Source organism: Procambarus clarkii, chromosome 21 (assembly GCF_040958095.1).
Source record: "Procambarus clarkii isolate CNS0578487 chromosome 21, FALCON_Pclarkii_2.0, whole genome shotgun sequence".
Lineage (NCBI taxonomy): Eukaryota > Metazoa > Arthropoda > Malacostraca > Decapoda > Cambaridae > Procambarus > Procambarus clarkii.
The window spans coordinates 32,789,383-32,815,270 of NC_091170.1; the positions used below are offsets into that span (position 1 = coordinate 32,789,383).

The window sequence follows — 25,888 nt, forward strand, 5'->3', positions numbered from 1 at the left end:
AATTGACCTCGAATACCAAAAAAAATTTAAAAAAGGGCATTCGTAAACCGAGGTTCCACTGTACATAGAGGGTCCCAGTAGTACAGTCAGGTTCGTTCTTGGCTAACAATCAAGAATTCCGGGTTTGAATCCTGAGCGGGGCAGAAATGGTTGGGCGTATATCCTATCACCTCAGGGTCTGTTCACCTAGCAGTAAGTAGGAACTCAGGCATTAGTCAGCTTAGACAAATGAAAGGTTGGGGGTAAACCTTTGCACCCCAATTGGGGTTGGGGTTGCATCCTGGGTGGAGTCAGTAATTCGACCTTGGGGGAGACCTTGATAAAAGCCTAATGTATATGAATACTCTCTGGCTCCCTGTTCCCCGACACAATGAATTATTATTATTATACAGACACACGCTCATCGATACACACAAAGATATACAGTACTACTAAATGGCTTATAGAACTGAAAACTGAAGCTTCTGGAACTGAAAAAAGAGCTATAAGAAGAGGTTGGAGGTGTTAAATATGGTGAAGCAAGAAGATAGAAGGAAAAGAGTGCTATGATCACTATGTACAAAATAGTAGCAGGATCCAACAAAGTAGACGAAATAATTTTGTATAGCTCATAACTTCAAGAACAAGAGGCCATAGATTCAAGCTAAGGAAACAAAGGTGCTAAAAGAACATATGAAAGCTATCTTTTGCAAATAGAGTTGTAGAGGACTGGAACAAGTTAAGTGAGAATGTAGTAGATGCTGAAATTATCAGTAGTTTGGAAGCATCGAATAACAAAGAGTACTGGGAAGATGGGACACCATTAGCATAGCTCTCATCCATGCAACCTCACTTAGATTATTACACTCAGGTAATTACATAAACAAACTGAATTTGTCAAGATCATTCTAATTTATTATTAGACATTTTAAATTTTAGTCTTTCTTTTTTATTTAGTTATATTTTTGTTATTAGCAAATATATTTTGGTTTGCACTATTTAGCCCATTCTTCCTAAATTAATGCTTTTGTGTGGCTAACCTGGCTCTAATGGCAGAAGTGGCACCTGACCTCCTATAACATAAATATGGTGCTCTCAGTGTGATGCAATTTTATTGGTGCTAATAATGGTCATATTTCATAACATTTAAATAATAATGGCTCCATTTTAAATGTACTGTACTGCAGTTCTGTTTTTGTTTTTCTGCTTATTATATATTAGCATCAAAGCACAAAATTTATGTATCCTCTCCACTTTTTAATATAATGTTTTTTAAAAAGTGATCATACTACCAATAAGTTGATGAAAAGACATTACTTCTAATTTTAGTTTCATATATTTTATTTCATGAATATAATCATGAGATTTTATATAATCTGTATACTACATATAACACAAAACAATTGCAGTCTTTTAGTTGTACAATATATATGGACTGTTTGATCCAGTATTTCCTAAGGTTGTTTGCTCCTGTGTCAACTTTTAATATGATTAGGTGTCAACTTGGGATGTGTAATTCAGTATCAACTTATGTTGGGTCTAGCATTACACTAAGCTTTGGTCCAGTATCATCTTTAAATTTTAACACTTGTTTCACTTTGGGATGCAAAGTCTAGGACAATTTGGAATTTATTAATTTGTTTCCAGTTCAGTTGTTTTGTAAAAATACAACATTTAATGTCTAGTCCAGCATTGCTTTTACATTATGTGGTCCAGATATTCTGTTGGATATCTGATATATTGCTTCATTGATTTGTTTGATTGAAAGTCACTCACTTTGGCATGTTTGGTCTAGCATAATTCATAAGGATGCTTGTTTCAGTGTCAGCTTTGTTTCCTCTCTATGCAATGCTTTGGGATACCTCAAACAGAAATACTAGATGTAGCCTGGTAAAGCTTTACCTCAGTTTGTCTGATCTATTATCAGATACAGTTCCCCAGTGTGGCATTACCTCAGGTTGATTGGTCTTGTGTCAATCCCAGATTTCTGGTCTAGCATTAATTTGAGTTATTTGATCAAATTCTTTTTTAAAGAGTTGTGCCCGAATTGTCTGATTTACCAATATTTCTCTTTAACTGTCAGGTGTGCATCATTTCTTGACATCTGAGCCAGTGTCATGCTGATTATGTGGCTCAGTTTCAGAATATTGATAATATAGAATAATAGTAGGATATTTCAGACCCAAAGAAAAATATGTCTGGACATTCTGATCATTATAAATATTTTCCACTTGATAATTTTAATATTTATACAAGTTTAAAGAAGCCTCAACAGGATATTAATATTGTAGGTGATAACAAGAAAATAATATAATGTCCAGAGTAATTAGAGATTTTTCCTTTTTGGGTTTTTAAGTTTCCTATTTTACATTTTTAAGTATTAGATGTTAACTCATATAGGAGCAACATTATGCTTGATAGCTTGATATGGTTCTACAGTGACACTTATTTCCAAGTACTGGAAAGAAATATAAGTTTTATGTGCAAAATAGTTGTGTCCTAAAGTAATTTCATGTCAGTATTCAGGATATAATGTCCTTATTAAAATGATTGTACATTTGTCAAAGCTCATCATCAAAGATGGTGTGAGTTTTCATTCGCATATAGTCCTGGGGACCATTCAGGCTTGTTCGCATATATATATATATATATATATATATATATATATATATATATATATATATATATATATATATATATATAATATGTTGTACCTAGTAGCCAGAACTTTGTACTCGGCCTACTATGCAAGGCCCAATTTGCCTAATAGGCCAAGTTTTCCTGAATTTATATATTTTTATCATTTTTTTCTTATGAAATGATAAATCTGTCCATTTCATTATGTATGAGTTACGGTAGTTTGTTTCAATTCGAGTTAAAACTTACGTAGATATATGACCGAACCTAACCAACCCTACCTAACCTAACCTAACCTATCTTAACCTATCCTAAACTAACACAATTAAGTCAATAAATTATGTTCCTAATATAATATAATAATAATAATTCCAATAAACTAATTGGAAACAATTTATTGAAAACAAAGAAAATCACTTGGCCTATTAGGCAAATCGGGCCTTGCATAGTAGGCCGAGAAGTGCGTTCTGGCTACTAGGTATGGAAATTCCTGTTTTTTCCTCCATGGTCTGACACTGTCATATATATATATATATATATATATATATATATATATATATATATATATATATATATATATATATATATATATATATATATATATATATATATATATAATATATATATATATATATATATATATATATATATATATATATATATATATAATATGCAATTGACATCACAAAACACTGATCATTTTATGCGGAAAATCCACAGAGAAATATGAAAGGGGGTGAACGTTTCGGCTTGTTAAAGCCTTTGTCAACACCAGACTGACTAGAGGAGAAGGGAGAAGGGGGAGGATATACAGGCCAACACCTGACCAACCCATCCCTAGGGAAAGAATTAACCAGAAACAGGTATAGCTTAGCTTAGAATGGTCAAAGAGGATTAAGCGGCCAGAGAATAAGGATGAAAGATTAAAGAAAAGCCTCATGAACACGCAATATATGAATATACCTGTAAAATTATAATGAGACATTGTAAGCCTCTCTATCAGAGTTTTTTCTTAAACTGTTGTGCAATATTATAACTTAAAAATGGATCAAGTTTGTACATTCCAGTACTAACATTAAGAAGATTTGGACACTGACTGATTAGAGCAGACTCAATTAAATTCCGTTCCACGAAATCCCCACAATTGGTAATGCTTTTTGCCCCATTCCAGTTAATATTGTGATCGCATAAACTCATATGTAGATACAATGCATTAGACGTTTGGGCAGTTCTAATACTATAAGCATGTTGTGACAACCACAATTGTAAGAACTTTCCTGTTCGTCCAAGGTACACAGAATCACAATCATTGCAGGGAATCGAATACATGCAGGGAGTGCGTGTATCAGGGGAGTTTTTTATTAAATTGGATTTGATCGTACTATTAGTGAACACCAAATTTATATTAAGTTTCTTAAAAATCAGAGACAATTTTTCAAGTCCACTCGCATAAGGTACCACCAATGAGTTAATAATTTCTGGTTTCGCCTTATGGAAATACCGCATATATATATATATATATATATATATATATATATATATATATATATATATATATATATATATATATATATATATATATATATATATATATATATACTGTATATATATATATAATTTGTATATTTTGGTAGCAGTCTTTCTTGTAGACATATATGTTTGAATATGACCGAAAGGGTAAGATTAATGATTCTAACACGAATTTTCTCAATATTTCTTATGTTTTTCTTCTTTGTCGAAGTATATATATATATATATATATATATATATATATATATATATATATATATATATGTCGTACCTAGTAGCCAGAATGCACTTCTGAGCCTACTATGCAAGGCCCGATTTGCCTAATAAGCCAAGTTTTCATGAATTAATTGTTTTTCGACTACCTAACCTACCTAACCTAACCTAACCTAACTTTTTCAGCTACCTAACCTAACCTAGCCTATAAAGATAGGTTAGGTTAGGTTAGGTAGGGTTGGTTAGGTTCGGTCATATATCTACGTTATTTTTAACTCCAATAAAAAAAATTGACCTCATACATAATGAAATGGGTAGCTTTATCATTTTATAAGAAAAAAATAGAGAAAATATATTAATTCAGGAAAACTTGGCTTATTAAGCAAATCGGGCCTTGCATAGTAGGCTGAGAAGGGCGTTCTGGCTACTAGGTACGACATATATATATATATATATATATATATATATATATATATATATATATATATATATATATATATATATATATATATATATATATATATATATATATATATACTTCGACAATGAAGAAAAACATAAGAAATATTGAGAAAATTTGTGTTAGAATCATTAATCTTACCCTTTCGGTCATATTCAAACACATATGTCTACAAGAAATATATATATATATATATATATATATATATATATATATATATATATATATATATATATATATATATATATATATATATTTATATATAATAGATAGATTGATACCTCAAATGTACAACACACTTGCATAAACCACAAGTTATATGTAACCAAAGGACTCCTCGTGAAGGAGTTGAACTTTAGCCTGGTGTATCAAACACACTGGCATATCCAGTTCGGTAACCACTTGACCATGACAGACTGTACAAAAATGTTGGAACTCATGAAGCTTTTATTCAACATCCGACAGCACTCGCTATAGCAAGAGATCACCAATCGTTTTCATCAAACAGTCACTATTGAGGAAAATGTGAGCCTCAAATGTACAACACACTTACATAAATCACAAATTATATGTAACCAAAGAACTCTTCCTCATGAAGGATTTGAACCTTAGCCTGGTGTATCCAAACTGTACTGGATATGCCAGTGTGCTTGATGTACCAGGCTATCTAAGGTTTAAATCCTTTATGAGGAAGAGTTCTTTGGTTACATATAACTTATGGTTTATGCAAGTGTGTTTGAGTGTGTATATATATATATATATATATATATATATATATATATATATATATATATATATATATATATATATATACACACACACATGACAGTGTCAGACCACGGAGGTAAATTGAAACAGGAATTTCCTTAAGTACTTTTGTATATTAATACATCTTCAGAAGGATTCCTTCTGAATATATATATATATATATATATATATATATATATATATATATATATATATATATATATATATATATATATATATATATATATATATATATATATATATATATATATATATATATATATACTGTATATGCAACTGAGTTTTCAGTTGCATATATGCCTGGAGACCGTTCAGGCTTGTTTGCATTTGCGTTCCTCACGTGTGCACCAAAGAATGAGGTGATTTGATAAAATACCATGCCCAAGATTACCATCAGAGTGCCGGCGGGAGGATGGGGAATTAGCCTCGGCTACCATCCTCTTTTGTCCGGTCGTGTTGGTCGAGTGGTTAAGGTGTCCTTTATGCCAGATGCAGAGTGCTCCTGGCAGTATGGGTTCGAGTTACTTCTGGGGTCACTTCATATATATATCAATCACACTGACTGTAAAATAATGGAAATACAATTAATCCGTTCCACCCCTGAAAAACACCAATATAAATTTTTATAATGTAATTATACAGGTAATTATTATAAAAGTTTTGTTTTACTGTTTTCAGTTTTACTTTATCTTATGAAGAGTCGTTTCTGGCTTGAGGGAGATGATTGGGAGGTAGGGAAAAGGAGAGGGGTTACGGTGCAGAAGGAGAATCCACCTCTGAGTCAAGTGGGCTCTCTCTTCTTGAGAATTTCAGATGGATGGATGGATGGAGAGGGGACCGGATGGTGAGGGGACTGGATGGATGGATGGTGAGGGGACTGGATGGATGGATGGTGAGGGGACTGGATGGATGGATGGTGAGGGGACTGGATGAATGGATGGTGAAGGGACTGGATGGATGGATGGAGGGGGGGGTAACTGGATGGATTGATAGGGGGGGATGGTGGAGGGGGACTGGATGGATGGTGAAGGGACTGGATGGTGAGGGGACTGGATGACTAGATGGAGGGGGGGGGAACTGGATGGATGGATGCAGGGACTGGATGTATAGTGAGGGGACTGGATGGATGGTGGGGGGACTGGATGGATGGATGGTGGAGGGGGGAATGGACGTATGGAGTGTGAGGGGACTGGATGGATGGTGGAGGAACTGGAGGGATGGTGGGGGAAATTAGATGGATGGATAGGAGGGGGGGGAAAGGGGGACTGGATGGATGGTGGGGTGAACCTCCATCCCCCACACTGCACCCTCCCCGCTATCCCCGTCCCACCACCGCTACCTTCATTCCCGGCACCACACTCTACCCGCTACCCCCATCTCACCACCGGACCCTCCCCGCTACCTCTAATCCTCACACCAGACCCCTACATCCCCAGCTGTACCCTCCCATCCACATCTGGATGGTATTAACGGAAAGCTGGCTTCCTTGGTACCAGCTGGTGGATTAGGAAACAGACTGCGTGACATTAAACTCTGTTATTTACTGACTGTGAAAGCCTGATTGACTGTAAATGGCTGAATGACTGTAAATGCCTGACTGACTGTAAATGCCTTGTCCATCCATCTGATAAGGATAAGCAGAGGGATGCTTATCCTTTGTGATAAAACAACAACACTGTCGTTGGAGGTGTCCGAGAATTTGCGAGAACCAACAGAAGGAAGAATCAAAGAAAGGAAGGAAGAATTTGCAAGAACCAACGGGAATGCTAGGAAGTGCCACGTGGGTTTCTCATTAACCGAGCGGAAGCTCGTCAATCAAGACAAATTTTCTGCGAGTGGCTCGCTCGTTACTTGAAATGCTCGTAGATGTGGCAGCTCGTCACCCGAGATTCCTTTGTAATATATATATATATATATATATATATATATACACACACACACACACACACACACACACACACACACACACACACACACACACACACACACACACACACACACACACACACACACACACACACAGGGTGTCAGAGTGGTTGACAAATGGAATGCATTAGGAAGTGATGTGGTGGAGGCTGACTCCATACACAGTTTCAAGTGTAGATATGATAGAGCCCAATAGGCTCAGGAACCTGTACGCCTGTTGATTGACGGTTGAGAGGCGGGACCAAAGAGCCAGAGCTCAACCCCCGCAAGCACAATTAGGTGAGTACACAGTGGTACCTTGTTTTTCAAATTTAATCTGTTTCCTGAGACATGGCGTAAGTAAAAAAATTGTAACTCGAAAGGAATTTTCCCATAAGAAATAATGTAAGTTGAATTAATCCGTTCTACACTCCCAAAAATATTAACTTCAAAATATATTTCATACATAATACACACATATTTTGTACCATAGTATACATCAATAAAGGTAAGTTATAGCTTACCTTTATTGATGACTCTTGTTGGCGTATGAAAGACGCTGAAGAAGGGGGGGGGGGGAGGGGGGGTGCAAGGAGTGCTGTTACTGTTTGGAAGGGAAGTCCCCCTTCCATAATAACATCAAACAGTGATGATGACTTTTTTGAGGTACTATCTCTCTCCTATGTTTTGCAAGCATACCACTAGGACCTGGTTGTGGCCCACAGCTTGCTTGTCTTACTAAGAATCTGTCTAATGACACTAGTTTTTCCCTACATTTTAACACTTGTCTGTAGTAAGACATCACACTGTCATTCAAAAGGTCAATGCAACGGCCTGCAACAGCTTTATCTGGGTGATTTTTTTTACAACAAACCTTTGCAGTTCTTCCAATACTTCTCACATTTTCTTAATGAGGAAGGGACATCCTCTACTGCCTCTACTCACTCACAACTATTTTCTTAGGATGAACCTTACCACTGATGTTCTTGGGTCCATGGCATGATATATAATAATTACTTTTATGTTCAAAAAACAAAAAAAAAGGAGAAAACAATGGAATTCTTCACAAAGAATTTAAGTGCATTCCTCACCAGGCTAGAGCCGCTGGTAAACTGAAGCTGCCATGCGCTCAGTCGACTCATACATGTATCAACTAAGTTGCAAGTCGAGGCAAAGGTCTTAAGACGAGTCAAATTTTCCAACGAAATTGTTGTCATAACTCGAAAAATTCATAAGTAGGGGAATTCGTAAGTCATGGTTCCACTGTGTGTGTGTCTGTGTGTGTGTGTGTGTGTGTGTGTGTGTGTGTGTGTGTGTGTGTGTGTGTGTGTGTGTGTGTGTGTGTGTATATATATATATATATATATATATATATATATATATATATATATATATATATATATATATATACAGTATATATGCAACCGACTATCACGAAACACTGATTATTGGTATGTGGAAAACCCACAGAGAAATGGGAGAGGGAGTGTTGAATGTTTCGGCTCGTTAGACCCTTTGGAGCACTCAACAACAGTATCTATTACTGTATACATATATATATATAATATATATATATATATATATATATATATATATATATATATATATATATATATATATATATATATATATATATATATATATATATATATATAATACATACCGTATATCAATTTCTTCTTTTCTTTTCTTTTCCTTTCCTTATTTTAGTAATTGATAATTAATTAAGTTATGGCAATATATCACACTTCACTATATACATATAAATGATGCACACTGACTCTTGTATGGAACGGAAATGTACAAACTTTGTTTTGTTATGAAAAGACCACTTTTTTCCTGACAAATGTTGGTGCTTGAAATTGTTGTGCTTTGTCATAATATTTATACATACAAAAATTAAGTGATGTAGATGAATCCCTATAGAAAGTTAATTTGTTTCTGGCAGTGTAGTAAATTTGAACTGTTCATTCCTGTATATACATAATATTTTTTATTTAATAGTAAACTGGGTTGACTTTGCAGTTATGCCTAAACTGCTGAACTGCTCATAGATATACTGCTCGGCTGCATAAGTGTGCACAGCTCGCACTCTCTTACACTCACTTGCTTTGCTCTTTGAGGGACTATCTCCAAGTTTGAGAAACTACAATTTGTTAGCTTCAGCTATAACACAGAAACCATCATCCTATGAACAAAAATGGCAATAAGCGATCAACTATTAAACCTCTTGTCAGTTTTGTAATATATTGTTAAGATATGAATTTCAATAATAATTCAGCCTTCATGAAATCAGTATAATTTTTTACCTCATATGCAATTGAGTTAAAGGTCCAAGATAATTTTCATTCTTTCTTTGAGGTTAAGTAGGGAATGATTCTAAATGCATCTCCAGCTAAGGTCTTCAGTTGCTGCTCATGTCCCAGAAGTAGAGGTCATTTGTAGGTGTTTCTGGATGCTATTTAGATACTTTTGAACGTAGTTGTTAATAGTTTGGTTCACTTTCCAGGAATGGTATTTAATTTACCTTTTATCAAGAACACACAGGTAATGGAGTTCATTAAATTCAACAGTTCTGTGATTCTGTTCAGAATTTATTTAATTCACCCAAACTGCACTTCCAGCATATAAAATATAACTGCCTTACCCTATTTTAAGAATGGTTAATGAAATTTTCATGCAAACAGAATTAACTGTTTAACAAAGAACCATGATTTAATAAGATCCTGAATAATGAATAGTTATATGTCCTCACATAACTCAGCATTATTGATTGCCAGTGAAGCAAAGAACACTAAGTTTAAAAGTTTTTTATTTTTAATTCAATTGGAAAAGATAGCTTAACCTATGTGCTAAAAGTAGCAATAATGAGAAACTGGTTCAAGAAAATTTAATTTATCACATTCCTGATAATCATAAGCTTTACAAGATTCATTCTGTAGTATATCTTATCAACATACTGTAAAGCAGTTAACTTGAAAATGTTTATTGGGGATAGCTGCGTGTGTGTAAAATTTCCATGTGCCTGGTTCCTGGAAGGTGATTCCAACATTTAGGACCACAAAGCCCGTGGTCGACAGGCTCTGGCTAAAGCCCTCTTTCTTGTTGCTTCCTCTCACTTGCCGTCTGATGTTGGTTGTCGAGAGACCCGAAACAAGCGACCTGATGTGACCCCAATGGCCCATGATTCACCTCAGCTTCGCTAACTTAGGTAATTTTTGTCCAAGACTTTCCACCAAGAAGCCGACATTCTGGGGCAGTAACTACAGCTGATACTGTTTCCCTTTTTTTTTTTTTTTACTACTTATTCATATACTTATATTTATTTTTTATGAGATGCACTGAAACATGTGAAGCAGCTTTGTATCAAGGCCTCTGTAACTGGAACCAGTTAGATATTCTGCAATAGACTTACTCTCATAATAACAAACCAGTTTTATAAAACCAGTCAAATTAAACTAATTTGTGGGTATAAAACTGCTGAGAGATTCTTACCCCTTATTCATTTTCATCCTATAAAATTCATCGTTTCATTCATTGTTTCTGCCCATATTTAGATATCAGTTTGTAGCCCCAACATGTCGGCAACCCCTTGGATTCCTTTGCCTGTGATCCATACTTTACTGTCTTGTCTGTAGTTGAGCATGTGGATGGTTGGTGTGTCACGTATGAGGCCACTGCCCGTGATCTGGGCCATGGAAAGGTTTGTGCCAGTGCCTGTAGCCATCACAAGCTTGAGGTTGTAGTCATTATAAACTATATACTATAGCTAATCACCATTACAGATTGCTAATACTAGTATCCTATTTTCAGGTACATAAAGCTGTAGCTACATCCCCCATCCAGGAAGGTCCTCAAGAAAAACGCCCAGGTCATCACCACGCTCATCCTACCAGTCAAAGTCCCAGCAGCAAGCCATCTCAAGCAGGGCCTCAGGCTACTGTTGCAGCAGCTGCAGCTGCTGCAGCAGCAGTCGTACAGTCCCAAAAAGGTGGTTCTCATGTACGCTTCTTAGCTGATTATCGTTCGTCCAACTTGGATAAACAGCGGACGGATCAGGAAAGTTCTGAATCTGAAACAGAAAATACAACAAATGATGAGGAGGCTCACACAACTGAGAAGTTCCTCTTGCTCACTGATCAACTTTCCGTCGACACCAAGAAGCACCTTTCCATCAAGGACATTGGGGTTATTCTTGATCGACTATCTTCCAAAATAGTTGATGTAGAAAAACTAGATCGTGAGGCAGAGGAAGAAGATTGTTTTAACTGGACAATCAAAGCTACAATCCGAGGTGATACTCTAAGAGAACTCGGTGTAGTATATAATGGTCACTATTATTCCATTAGTGAACACCCAGGTTATGGTCAGAAAAAAGAGGAGGAGGAGGAAGTAACAGAAGCCAAGGAGGCAGAAAAAGAACCCGTCTGACTGTTCAAACTGTGTTCAATGGACAAACTTATTTTTTTGGTTTGATGGTGATAATGCCAGGCTTAGGAATGTAGTGATCGACAAAATATGTTTGTTGTTTGTTGAAGAGTAAAGCTGTTGACATAAACAGGTTATGAGTGTTACATGAAGAATGTAAGGAAAGTTAGAATAGTGTTGAGTGATTGAGTGCGACTTTTCAAGAGTTCCCTCACTGCAACAAACGTGGCCTGCCACCCTCGGATGTCCGCAGCAGTGCCGCCACAACAACAAGTCATGTGCTCTTGTTTCTAGTGTACATAGGCGGGAGGAGGCACTGCGACCACCAATGCCGCGTGACAGGTGCTGGCTGTCTCCCCAGTGTCCTGCCAGGTTAGTCATCTCATATTTCCTGTACTCATTTTCTGTTTAGGTCAAATGGGCTTTTATTTACTAAGGTTCTGCAAAAAAAAAAAATATTTAAGCAGCCAGAAATTGTTAGTTAAGTACTGTATTGTTCTCATTATGAAATTACCTAAGTGTAGTTACAGGATGAGAAATTACCTAAGTGCAGTTACAGGATGAGAGCTATGCTTGTAGTGTTCCATCTTCCCAGCACTCTTTGTCACATAATACTTTGAAACTACTGTACTGATCGTTCTGGCCTCCACCACTTGTTCCAACTGTCTACAACTCTGTTTACAAAAGTGAATTTTCTGAAAAATTTTTGGCAGCTTTGTTTAGTTAGCTTAAATCTGTGACCTCTTGTTCTTGAAGTTCCAGGTCTCAAGAATTCTTCTTTATCAATTTTGTCAATTCCCATTACTTTTTTGTGTGTAGTGATAATATTGCCCTTACTCCTCTATCTTCTAGCTTTGGCATATTTAATGCCTCTAATCTCTCCTTGTAACTCTTGTCTTTCAGTTCTAGAAGCCATTTAGTTATGTCTTTGCACCTTATCCAGTTTGTTGATGTGCTTGTTAAGATATGGACACCATACAACTGCTGCATATTCCAACTTTGGTCTCCCAAAGGTCGTTAACTTTGGTCTTTAGTATTTTGCCATCCATGCATTGAAAATACAAGAATATAACAACTCTTGTATATATCTCAAAAAAAAAACAAAAAAAAAAAAAAAATTCTGAAATTAGAAATTATAGCAAAGGCTATAATAGCACACTATGTTTTTTATGTGGTCCTCTGGTGACAGTTTTCTATTTAGAATTACCCCTAGATCTCTTTCTATATTAGAATTCTTTAAACCTTTTTTACAGGATTTGTAGGTTGTGTGTGGTCTGTTTTCTCCTGTTCCACATTCCATAGCATGGCATTTATTCTCATTAAATTCCATTTGCCAAGTGGTGCTCCATACTGTTATTTTGTCCAGGTTTTCTTGAAAGCCTGGAAATGAAAAAATCATCTAGATTTCTTACCTTCCCAAGTATCTTAGCATCATCAGCAAACATGTTTTTATAATTCTGTATTCCTTCTGGTAGATCATTTAAGAATCACTGTGGCTCTGTCATAGTAGCTTTGTTACACAGGATCTACTTGATATGGAGTACTAGCAGTGCCTGCGTGGGTACCCAAAAATAAAGATAAATAACAATAATAAAATAAAAATATATAGGAAATCAGTATGACCCATGAGGAGGATTCAAATGCACTCACTTGGTACTCCCAAGCTAGCATTCTAGACTATTAAATGCAACCTGACTCCCAGGTTACATTGCTTTTGATCATTTCGAGGTGTAGTGGTCTAGGGCGCTAGCTTGGGAGTTCCAAGTGAACAGGTTCGAATCCTCCTCATGTCTTCTATTGATTTTCTCATTGATATGTCACGTCACTGTAAGTTCATTGTGCATACAAAGACAGATTAAATATGTGTAGTATACTGTATGCAGCTTAGAACAGTAGACATGGGAAGTGGGATAGTCATTTGAGCCAGTGGGAGTAGGGAATTAGGTCCCCTTGATTTGATTATTGGTCTCCGAGAATATATTCGTGTCTCGTTATCTGCAAGTGGCTGAATACACTATCCTTAGGTTTGATATGGTACTGTTTATTTGTAATCCAATGTATTTAGTGACATACTAAATATTTATGTTACAACACTCTAATATGCATATATTTTCCCAACAACTCTAGCAAAGTATCAGTTCCTAAGTGTTGTGCCTAGATAGAGTAAGTGTTTCTTTTCAGTTAAATAACTTTTTGCATTTTTTGATGGATGCTGTACAGTATTTGAGTTCAATTTTTTTAGACAATTCAGTACCTCAAAACCACCTATTCCAATTCTCTTTGATTTGAAAATCATATGTGGAGTGATTTGTTTTGTTTTCTGCTTTGAAAAATTTATATTGTGTGTTAGTAGATGTCTTTTTTAGCTATAATCTCTGCTAATATCTTTGTAGTAGGGTGGTGAGATTAAACCAGCATACTGGGTCACCCCAAATGCATGCCTTACCCATGGACCATGATATGGTCCATGGAAAATATCCAATAAAGTGCAAGGAAATACATTGTACAGTACAGCCTGTGCACACAGGGTTTTGGGGGGGTTTGCAGGTCACTGGAGGGTGAGCTGGAAATTACAGGTGGCCAAGGGGTGGCACATGACCAAGTGCAGGTAGGCTAGCAGCCAAGAGTGGGTGGGCAGGCAGTCAAGAGCGGGTGGGTGGTCAAGAGTGGACAGGTAGCTGAGAGTTTCTGGGAATATAATATAGTGCTCAGAGATGTATCAAAAACTTTTGATAAAGTCTGGCACAATGGTATAAAATACAAGGAACTAGGGCTTTCACAGAGCCTGGCTGACTGGGCTGTCTACTGGCCACTACTGGTGCCTTCCCACTTACCCCTCTCTCTCCCCCTTCCCACTTACACCTCTCTCTCTCTCTCTCCCCCCTTCTCACTCACACCTCTCTTTCTCTCTCTCTCTCTCTCCCCCTTCCCACTCACACCTCTCTCTCTCTCTCTTCCCCCTTCCCACTCACACCTCTCTCTCTCCCCCCTTCTCACTCACACCTCTCTTTCTCTCTCTCTCTTCCCCCTTCCCACTCACACCTCTCTCTCTCTCTCCCCCTTCTCACATTCCATCTCCATCTCCATCTCTCTCTCTCTCTCTCTCTCTCTCTCTCTCTCCACTGACACCACAATTTATTATAAATTCTTCATTTTGATTATGGAATATGATAGAGCTGTGTGTTACAAGCAACTGAAATGGTAACATTTTCTCAGATAATTTGGTGAAAAGCAGACATTGAGTGAACTACTGTATCGAGGTGGAGCATGGAGGCGCCAGCCACGTGTTGCAATTTAGATGATAACTCGGGCCAGAGCTCTCCACTGACACCACCTGCCTCCCCTGACAATGCCTACCACCACTGACACCACTTGTCTCCCTTGACAACACCTTCCACCACTGATACCACTTGCCTCCCCCAGACAATACCTTCTACCACTGACACCACTTGTCTCCCCTGACAACACCTTCCACCACTGACACCACTCCTCACAGAGGTGCAAGGAGCAGAGGAAATAGGTACCAAAAAAGTAAGGCAAGCTAAAACAGCAACAGCAGTGTAAAATATAATTATGAACCTAAAAAAAAGGGAAAAAATAAACCCAATCTAAAATAGAATATGGTAAAACCATAACACACAAAAAAGGTAACCTGATCTCTTTCTAACTTCAATCACTACCAGGTGGCTCCCCTTAGCTGCAGGTCTTTCTTAATCATGATGTTCCTCAGTTTGCAAATCAATTCTTTGAATCCCAATTTTCAGATAAGCGGAGGCAATCTTTCAGACATTATCCTACAAGGATCATTATAGTTGCATATTGTTCCATTTTTTCCCCTCCCATGTCATGAAAATCAATCTGGGTTGAGCTGAATGTACCTAAGGTTAGCCTTCCCTAGGTGCTCACTAGTGTTGCCCTCTGCCCTGACAGGGTTGCCTACCCCTGCTGGTTTTAGATGTCAGTATATATCTGAGAGGCTGGCTGCTTGTTGGAGAATGCCTCACCATTGGTAGTACATTGGTTATCACAAAATGATACTAAAACTAAAAATATTCTTCACACAGCAGAACGTTATACATCACTGCCAGCTGCCACTTGGACATGTAAAACATTATATCAATCCTACACCTAACTAGGATACAAGATAGCACCACAAATATAACAGTTAGTCTCAGCACTTAGCTACTCATGGATGGCCATGCCAATGCAGCCTAGTATTGTTGGGATGCAACCTAGTATTGTTGGTATTGTTTGATCTACTCCTCTGCTTGTTGCATCTGGTTCTTTTGATGCGGGTGTATCACCATTTGTGTGGTGATCAGGTGGATTCTTTCATGGTGTCTTACCTGCGGTCCTTGTCTCGGCAACAGTATGAGGTGTCTTGCAGTCTTTTCGCCATTTCCTCTCCTCATATCATGTGGTGCTGGTGGAGCCACTCCAGCTTGTGTTCCAAAAGCTTTCTTGTTCTTTGTTTCACCTCTGGCATCTCATACGCCACCTGAACTGTCATGACCCTTGGACAGGGTGCTCTCTCTCTTGTCAGTTTATGGTGGCCCTTTAGGTTCGAGACTGCTTCCAGAAGGCTCTGTTTCTGTTGGTATTGACCTCTGGGGGTCGTGTTGGTGAGCTTCATGCTCTCCTCCGGTGCAGAGGTTTTTCTGCTCTTTTGGTCCTGGTGAACGTTTTGTTCAGTTGCAGCCATCTCCTAATTTTCTGGCGAAGAATGAGACGGAGGGCTTCCGGAAGGGTCCGTGGATTATTGATATGTTTGTATGTATGTATGTGTGTATGTATATATATATGTATGTATATATGTATGTATATATATATATAAGACCCTTAGCCTCGGAGGAAACCACACATAACGCATTAATGGAAATGTTTAGGTCCCCTCCAATACAGTTTCTGTGTGCTTTTCTCCTACCACCCCCTTCCTTTTGTGTTTTTTGTGCTTTATTATGTATTTAATGGTTACAAGATATACATGGGTTGATACAAAAAGTGCTTAAAGGTTATGTATCTCTTGAAAAAGACGACAATGGGAAACATTGATAAATGTCACAGACAGGTTCGATCATTGTTGCAAGTCAAACACTTCTTCGAATTCCTCAGAAGTTGGACTAGTGCCCAAGATGCAACAGGCTTTTCCCCTCTGAATCGCAACACTGAGGCACTGGAACAAGAAACTTGTTGCTCTCTGATCTTTTGTAGTGCCGATCAATTTGTTCCCCAATTCCTTCAGGAACGTCAATGCACATTTTCCCCACGAACCGAGGGTCTCTGAGCCGATCAGAACAAAGCTGTAGCAGTGTGCCAGACCTCTGTATTTAATAATTTTCTGCGATTTCCTGAAAGAAGTAGTGCCACCCCTTCACGTGTGCTGTAGTGGAGGTAGGTACTGGCCAGTGTGGCAGTGCACGTGTAATCCCACACCACTTGCTTACCATCCTTCCAAGGAAGCAAGGTAACCCCATCTGGACGCTTCTGAGGGTCGTTAGATATGAATAAGTGTGGTTCTCTTTGTGCCAGGCAGCAGGCTGTGGCGAGGCTCCTCTTGATGATGTCATTGACTTCTTCATGTCTTGCAATCTTACCCTGTGATTTACGACATACCAGACCATGACAACCATATTGGTCTGCCATCTCAGTTCTGCAGATGCACCTATGTTCGGTAAGGATGGGGGCGGCAAGGCGAAGGGCAACTCCAGTGCGGAGAGTGTCATGATTGAGGCGAGTTCCCAGGGCTGCATTGGGCACAGCAAATAAAAAATCCCCAGGCATGGGGTGCTGTTACCACTAGGAGGCAGGCTTTGTTTTCAGCATCTGCATTGTCAATTATTGCTGTGACAGTCTTTTCCATTATGGGACTATCCCAGTGGGCCTGCTTGTGGTCTTTTGGGGCTTGTGGTCGGGGTAGAGGGTGTGCAATGGTTTTCCCATTGTCTAGCTGCTTCGATGAACGTTTGATCATTAGTTCTCGCTGTGTCTCTCATACATTCTGGTAAGATCTGCCCTACAAATTCGTTGGCTGCTGTACACGAGGATAAGAATGCTGGAAGTGCTACCTCAGTTGCCTTTCATATGCTTATCCCCCCAAATCTCACTGGTAGTGTTGCTTGGTCCCACTGACTGTCATCTAAATCTAGGTTGAGCGCCTTTCTGAATATTGACCTGAGGAGCTCATCATATTGATTTAGAAGTGGTTTGCCAAAAGTGGGTGCACACCTAAAAAGAATTTTAGCCTGGGCAAGGTAAGGCACTTTGTGAGAAGGTAGAGGGTATCATGGTAGTCCAAGTCCCCTAGTCTCTCTTCCATCCTCTTTAGGTCATTAAACTTTTTGTCAAGGACTGCAGCAATGGCATTGTGGCCCAGAGGTGCTCCAAGTAGTGTGCTGTCGGTGGGTTTAATGACTGAGGCTTCTGGTAAAACTGATTTCACTGCTCTAATGATTACTTCACTAGATGCAATAATTTCGCACTTGGAGGGGTTAAGAACGAGACCCATGGTCTCCCCCCGTGTCTTCACCAACTGCAGGTCTTCCAGCAGGGAGTCTTGTGTGCCTGCCAGAGTGCCATCATCCAGGAACCAGATGTTGAGCTCACTGGACAGTCTGGTTGTAATTTCTCGAACCACTATGCAAAAGAGGAAGGGTGCAAGTGGGTCTCCCTGTTGAATTCCCTCTGCTGAGGTGACTTCATGTTTGCCAAACAGGAGGGTTGAGTCTTTGCTGTAACCTGCTGACACAAACAGGAGAATGCTTGGGCAATGTTCCTGGATTGCGGTGAGGACAACTTCCCTTTTGACCGAGTTGAAAGCGTTTTTAAAATCTAATTTTACTACTGCCTGGTCTTCAGTAAGAGAACTAATGTAGGCTCATGCTGCATGGACCGCTGCTTCACAGCCTCGGGGGACTCCAAACCCCAGCTGGTTGGGTTGCAGCATGGTGGCTGCTTCCATTCGAATACTTCTGACAGCAGCCCTTGCAGCTAGCCGGCGAAGGATATTACTGACGGCGATAGGTCTGATCCCTCCCCCCTTCTTTTTCAGGGCACATAGGGATGCACTAAAGAAGATTGGTTTGATTTCATCAGGGATTAACCCAGCGAGGCAGTTGTTGATAAATGTTGTGATTTCTGTCAGGAGTGCCTCTGCAGCTGGGCCAAGAACAGGGTTCACCATTTCCTTCACATGTTGAGGTCTTACCCCTGTGTAGCCTCCTGAGGAGCCCAGGGGAAATGGAACAATAGCTTTATAAACCTCTGACTCCCGGAGGACGAGAGGTTCCTGGTTAGGGGGTCACCCTGATCTGTGGGGGAGGTCCCCCTATGGCCCTGAGGGGGTGTTTTTCTCTCAGTGCTTGGGCTGTGGTTTCATCCCTGGGCAAAATTCTGTCCTCACTTGTGATCAATCTGAGTGCCCCGACTGTATTGCCCGCTTCAATTTTCTTGCTGACTTGGGTACCTAATTTTCTGTTGTCGCTGATTGTCTTACTTGGTCTCCCTCGGTGGTGTTTGGTGTGTTTGGGGAGGCGGACTAGGTTGTCAACCCTAGAAAATCCCTAATTGCTTTATTGACGGATGAGGCCAGTGTCTTGCCTCCTCTGTCTGGTACACCTAAGCATGCATTGCCAAAAGTAACAGATTGTGCCAGGCTTTGATAGTATCTGGTTCATCAAGGTTATTTGACCCTCTGTTGACTTTTCCAATGAGGGCTGTGTATTTCCCGGCAGCAAATGGGCGAGAGGCCTTTGGGATGTGGGTGAGTGTCCTGGTTCACATTTCTTTAATTGCCTCTAGCAGGTCGTCTGTTGCAATGTAATCTGTTGTGATTTGCACTGGTGCATCAGGCTCCTGAGTGCTGCCTCCTTCCATGGGAGGCCTCCCTGACCCATGACAGTCACCATGCTGGCGTATGACTCTGGAGTCCGAGTTGATGCTGATGTTGCTCCCACAAACACTGCATGTGCCTCTCCTTTGGTTGGCTTCAGGAGGGGTGAGCTGGCTGGCAGCGACCTCTTCTGCCATTCCCTTAGGTGAAGTGACTGTCACCTTTCACTGGAGTATTTGTCTCTCCCTCCTGGCTGGGGGGGACCAGGTAATCTCCTATGACTCGTGGGGGTTGGGAGGCTGCGCTGGCCCGGTCTGGGAGGGGGGGGGGTGGGAAGGCGCGACCACCCGATTGTTGGAGGTGGGGGCGGGGGAGCGGAAGACACTGCACCCCACTGTGGGGGGTGGGAGACACTACACACAGGGGGTGGGGGGAGCAGGAGACACCACATTCTGGGGGGTGGGGGGGAGGGTTGGAGTGGCACTTAACACTTGGATAATTTCCTTTTGCCAATAAACACTGGTGAATGTGTTCTGGCTCACTGGGTTTGGTGCACTCAACACGATACTCGCAATGTTCACCACAGGGCTGGACTGTGCTGGGCTGAAGAATTTTGTATGTGCTTATTAAAGATGCAACCATTAATTAAATTGTTGTGTTCAAAGAAGCAAACCCAAGTTTCACAGTAAATTGGAAAACACTTAGAATTCATGTTATTCTATTGGAATGCAATACTGTACAGTATTTTAAATTGTGAATGTATTTTGAAACAAAATGTTAATTGTTTTTGTATTAAAAATTTTATAAAACAATTATATTAACACAAAATCATTACAAAATATATGCACTACGTTTGTAGCCAGATTTAAAGTGAAAATGTTCATCATTTCTTCTATTAACAGTACAGTAATTAGTAAATAGAAATGAACAATAAATACACTTGTAATATTTTATTCAAAAGTATGAGTTAATTATTATTTATTAACAATTACTTCTTTCCACATCTATTTTGTTAATTTACCCATTGAACCTAATATGTGTCAGCCAAGTAGGGGTTCCCAAGGGGTTATAAAATATTTCAAAGGTTCTTCAAAACAAATAGGGCTTGGAAACACTGAATAGGGAAATGAGGGTGGCATGGTTGATATTAGATGAGTGGAATGGTTATCTTGGTCTTGGGGTTATCTTGAGATGATTTCAGGGCTTTGCGACCCCAACGGCCCAGTCCTCGACCAGGCCTCCTTTTTGTTACACGTGCTCAGGAAGCAGCCCGTAGCAGCTGTCTAACTCCCAGGTATCTATTTACTGCTAGATGAACAGAGGCATCAGGGTGAAAGAAACTCTGCCCATTTGTTTCCGCCTCCACCGGGGAATTGAACCGGGAACCTCAGGACTATGAATCCGAAGCACTGTCCACTCAGCTGTCATGATAGTTATACTGTAGCTAAAAGAATAAGGTAATAGTTATAGTTGTAAAAAAAGATAACAGCATTGAAGACTAAGGATAAGACAAAATGTTAAGAAACTTTAAATATTATATTTAAAACTAAAACTATAATGGTGTTGATTGTACATAATTAATAATCTGGCTTACGAGCTACTCATGCCCATGCCACTTTTGGGTGGGTTAATTTTCATCAATCAGATACAGTAATCGGATTTATAGTCAGTATAAACTTATAACATTGATAATAAAATGACAGCTAGTGTAAGATAAATATATGGGCAAATGACTGGGAAATTAATATTGGGATTGTGGATTTACATTGGTATGAGTGAAAACAAAGTAGTGAAAGGTAAGGAATGACGTGGCTATTAAAATGTGCATTTTAGGAATTAGTAGAAGTATTATAGCTTTATTTATAGCTTTTCATTGATCCTGTATATTCACCATTTAAGATACAGAATCACAACAAAATATAATATAATGTGCGTGATACAGTTAATTTGGTACTTGCAACAAATTATCTGATGTTTATATCTCAAGAGATGTACTGTGCAAGAGTTAAGGATTACTTTAATTATATTTTATTGCTGATAAATTTTTGCATGCACAGATGACATTATGAAGGTTAATAAATTATTTATGATACAAGAAAATGTTAATGTCATTCAGGAGCTTCACATTTACATTAATTTGTAAAATCATATTTGAAATGATAATTTTATCAGCTGTACTTCTTTGTGATTATTTTTAGCATATTTTCTCATTCCCATACTATGTCTACATAAAAAACACTGGCTAAAATATTTCTCTCTTGCATTGCAGGGCCTATCACGCTTGTATTTAGAAGACAATCGTCGAGCTACCCTGCAGGCAGGCTTTAGCGTAGCTTCTGACCATCGCACGTCACTTGTTATATGGACACTAAGGCGAAAAGTATTAGATAACCCTCAAGTGTTCACTACCCAGCCCAGCAGAATCCTTGTTGATACTGTGGCAGCCAAGCCAGGTCAGAGAGTTCTACTTGAGGTACTGACAATGTGTCTGGGTCTGGGCAAGACTCACTATGATTGTGTTCCATTGTGGGTGGTGTGCCAGCCCAGCGGACCCTTCCTACCTACATGCCCACACCTGAGAATGAACAAGATTTGATGCAAATAATATACGTGGAAGTAATACATCCATCCTTTTATGGATTACAACTTAACTGAAGATATTTATAGAACTCGAGTTTATACCGCCAAATTTAAAAAGCCTATATTTTAATTCAGTAAATGAACCTTCAATAAGTGTTTTACACATGTGCCAGGCTGACACAGCAATGGAAAGATGTTATGTGGTGAGGTGAATGCAGAATGATATGCTCAAAACCAATGTGTAATGAAGACTTTCACTAAGAATTTTTTTAAAGTTCTTGATAATAATGCTGTTAATAGTAAATAAACAAAGGTGACAGTTTTTAAATGGAGTGAAAATGTTTCTATTAATACACTCAATGATGACAACAAAGACAGAGGCCAGAAGATAATGTTGGTATTCTCTGCACCTGTGACCATCAAGAGAGTATTTGTGTCTCTATCAGAGATTCTGAGCCTTATTTACTACCCCAATAATACTCCATTTGCCATATGTTGTGAATAAGAAAATAAGAAACATTGGGATGTGACAAGTACGGCTCAGAATACTTGATAGAGAGTTTGTTTTGTTTTAGAACTCAAGGAATGTGGCATTCGGTCTGTAGTAGATCAGGGGTGTCTTGGTGCCCATCGCAAGCGCTGTGCCTTCCAATCATGTACACTGAAAGCAATTTTGTTTCCTTAGATGAGGAACTGCGCTTGGATGAAGTAATGTCGGTACGCCTGTGCATAATTTTTGGTGCAAGTTTTGTGCATCTGTGGAGAGATTAGGGGTTGTGGGCCTTTGTGGGCTGTTAAAAAAGGCAGATCATTGTCCCTGAATATTGTGAACTTTTTAATAAGGACATTTACTGAGTGAAACAGTAAATTTGTGACTTTTGTAGGTGACAGAATGAGGCAAAATTGCAGCCATGGTGGCATTGCAATATAAATAATATTTGGTCTCTACTGATACCGACCAGGGCTCACATCTGACTACAATAAGCAAATTCAAAAGACAAATCTTGGGTTCTATGAAGCAGATGTATTACTCTTGACATGTCATTTGGTATGGATGCTGTATAGTCTCATTTGGTAATGCTATTTGTCTAAGGTTTGGCCTTATTGGGTAATTCAGTTTATTAAAAGCTGAAAGGTTTGATTAGAGCCTTCATGGATAACTCCATTTGGTTTACTCTCTGCTTAATTCATAAGTAAAGAAGTACTAAAATCCCAAATAAAGAATACACTCACTGACAACTCCACAAAAATATAAATTTGTTGGCCCTACTTGCTTCAAAGCATTTGCCGAAGAAGCTACCCTAAAGAGAGAGTTTCTGTTTTTTTATTTTTTTTTTTTTTTACAAAATCTTCAAAAAAACTTGGATTTTAGCAGACCGTTGAGCAGTGATCTGTACTGGCAATACTTGATTATGGTCAGTTCGGACTTTTTTATTTGTTTGGAGAAGCTGCGGTGTTACTCTATTATTGTTAATACATCTCGTCGCCAAGAAAAATGCACAGTGGTCTTGATCAAAGATAATATATCAAATATAGTATGAATAATTTAGGGAAAATTGTAGGATCTTTAGAATTGTTAGGACGGTATTTTAAGATATCATTTCCATATTTGTATGTCGAAGTAACTTGCAAGCATTTGGTTTGCCGTCTGCTTTCAATAAAAAAGAGCAACCCCGTTGTTCTGGACTCCAATAATCGCTTTTGTTACTTGGCAAAACAAATGTTAGCAGGAGTTTCTTAGAATGGTTAAAGTCTGGTTATCAATATATAAACACAAATCCAATAGTGTCAATATTTATTGTTGGTAATATTATGCCATTTTAACAACGCACAGCAGATATTCATATGGTCCGGTTTGTGTCGAATCTTTCATTCCTGGCTACTTTTCCGTCACTGCTCCGGTTTCTCCCTTTAAAAAGATGTTGTGACTTAGGTTTAGAAATGTCTTTACTATGTTCCCAATTTCACAGTAATATCGCAATGCCTATTATATTATTTAATGTTTAATGACGTGGTTGTTCAGCTTAGTACTCTAGCTCTGACGATCAAGTAGTGAAGCCCCTCGCTCGAGCAAAGACAGTTTCTATGTCTCTCCATTAATACGGGTCAAAACGCACAATATCACACACACGCTACTTTGCGTTTAGTTTAGCTTCTCGTGTTGCGTTCTTGGGAGGAGAAGGAGGAGGAGATGAAAAGATGATGATGATGATGATGGTGATGATGCAGGAGGAGAAGGAGTAGGAGTGTCCCGCTTCGTACTGCCCTTCTTGTGATGATGGTCCAAATTCTTGACCACTCTTGAGTTCAACTCGACACTTGCCAGACAATTTGCAATGCTCACAGAAACCTAGGCCAGCCCATCAGTAATAACCAGTTGAATGATGCAGTTGTGTTAGAGTGAATTCTCAAGAGCTGGTTAGGAATCAGGTCTGACATAGCCATATGGTATAGGGCCTCATTCGTCGTCGTCGTCGTCGTCTCGCGTCACTGGTGCTCATGAGCTGCTCTTTGTACAGAGGCAGAAACTGACTCTTCTCGAGACTAATGCGGCTTTGTTTTGGACTAGTTAGGATGAATGCGCTGTATTGCTCTCTCTTTAGAAAAAAAGCTGTGCAGCCAGTGTCTGTGAGCCTGGTGTGGTAGCTTAGTTTGTGACTGGGAGAACTGGCCTTGTGGGAACATTGTTTGAGGCTGACAGATGCTGGCTGCACACAATACACCTGCGACACACATTTGGGTGCCATGGTGTGGCTGCCGCAAGCTTTGTTCTTCATTGAGGTTGTTCTCAATAATTTATTGAATGAAGCGTTTATTGTTATTTTAGCCCATTTCACTGTGTTCCGCCAGAAAGTCGGTGTACGTGGTTTAGGCTCTGTCATTCCCCTTGGTTAGTGTCTGTGCTTATGCATGAGTACATGAAGTAACCTTTTCTCTTCATTGGACAGTTATGCATAGTTTTGAATATAATTAATCAAAGACGATCTTTAGGGTGGACAGTTCATTTGACATCTTTGTAAGCAGCGTTCAGGGGCTGATATGCAGCCCCCAGAGAGAGAAATGTTGTATAGTTGTTGTTGGAGTGATAATCATCTTGGAATTTGGTTTCAAACAATGTATAATTTTTGTAGACTATCTAGTGGTCACAACCTTTTCTGTGATTGTACATGCAATTCCAGGTCAGCAACAGTTTAAAGACCTTGTTATGTGGTCTTAAACAGTCATTGCACTTGTAATTTACTTGCAAATGCATGTTTTTTAACTGCCACAGACAACAATTAGTACATCACAATAACCAACATGTGACCATAGATTAAAATAGAGACTATCACAATCTCGACAGAATACAAGAGATTTCCACATGGTAAAGTGACCATTACGTACTACTAGAATAAAGGCTATTATTGTGCTACAACACGCTCACACTGCCAGGGCGGGCCTTGGGGACGTGGGCGGTTCCTGGAATCCCTCCCCCCCATCCCCCCCAAGTCCCACCACCCTTTGACACGGGTCACATCCTGCGTGTCCACTTGATATGGAAGTAAAGAGGTCAGACATCA

At 39.0% G+C, this 25,888-nt stretch overlaps 1 protein-coding gene across 1 annotated transcript in view; it reads left to right on the top strand.

Moving 5' to 3' along the window:
* The window catches only part of LOC123760642 (DNA fragmentation factor-related protein 2), a 76,954-nt gene extending 51,066 nt beyond the window's left edge, over positions 1-25,888 (top strand). The window contains exons 5-6 of the mRNA XM_069328650.1: positions 11,306-12,292; positions 22,018-25,888. Of these exons, the coding sequence (XP_069184751.1) occupies positions 11,306-11,923 (618 nt within the window). The 3' untranslated portion in view covers positions 11,924-12,292; positions 22,018-25,888. The remainder of the gene's footprint in view (positions 1-11,305; positions 12,293-22,017) is intronic.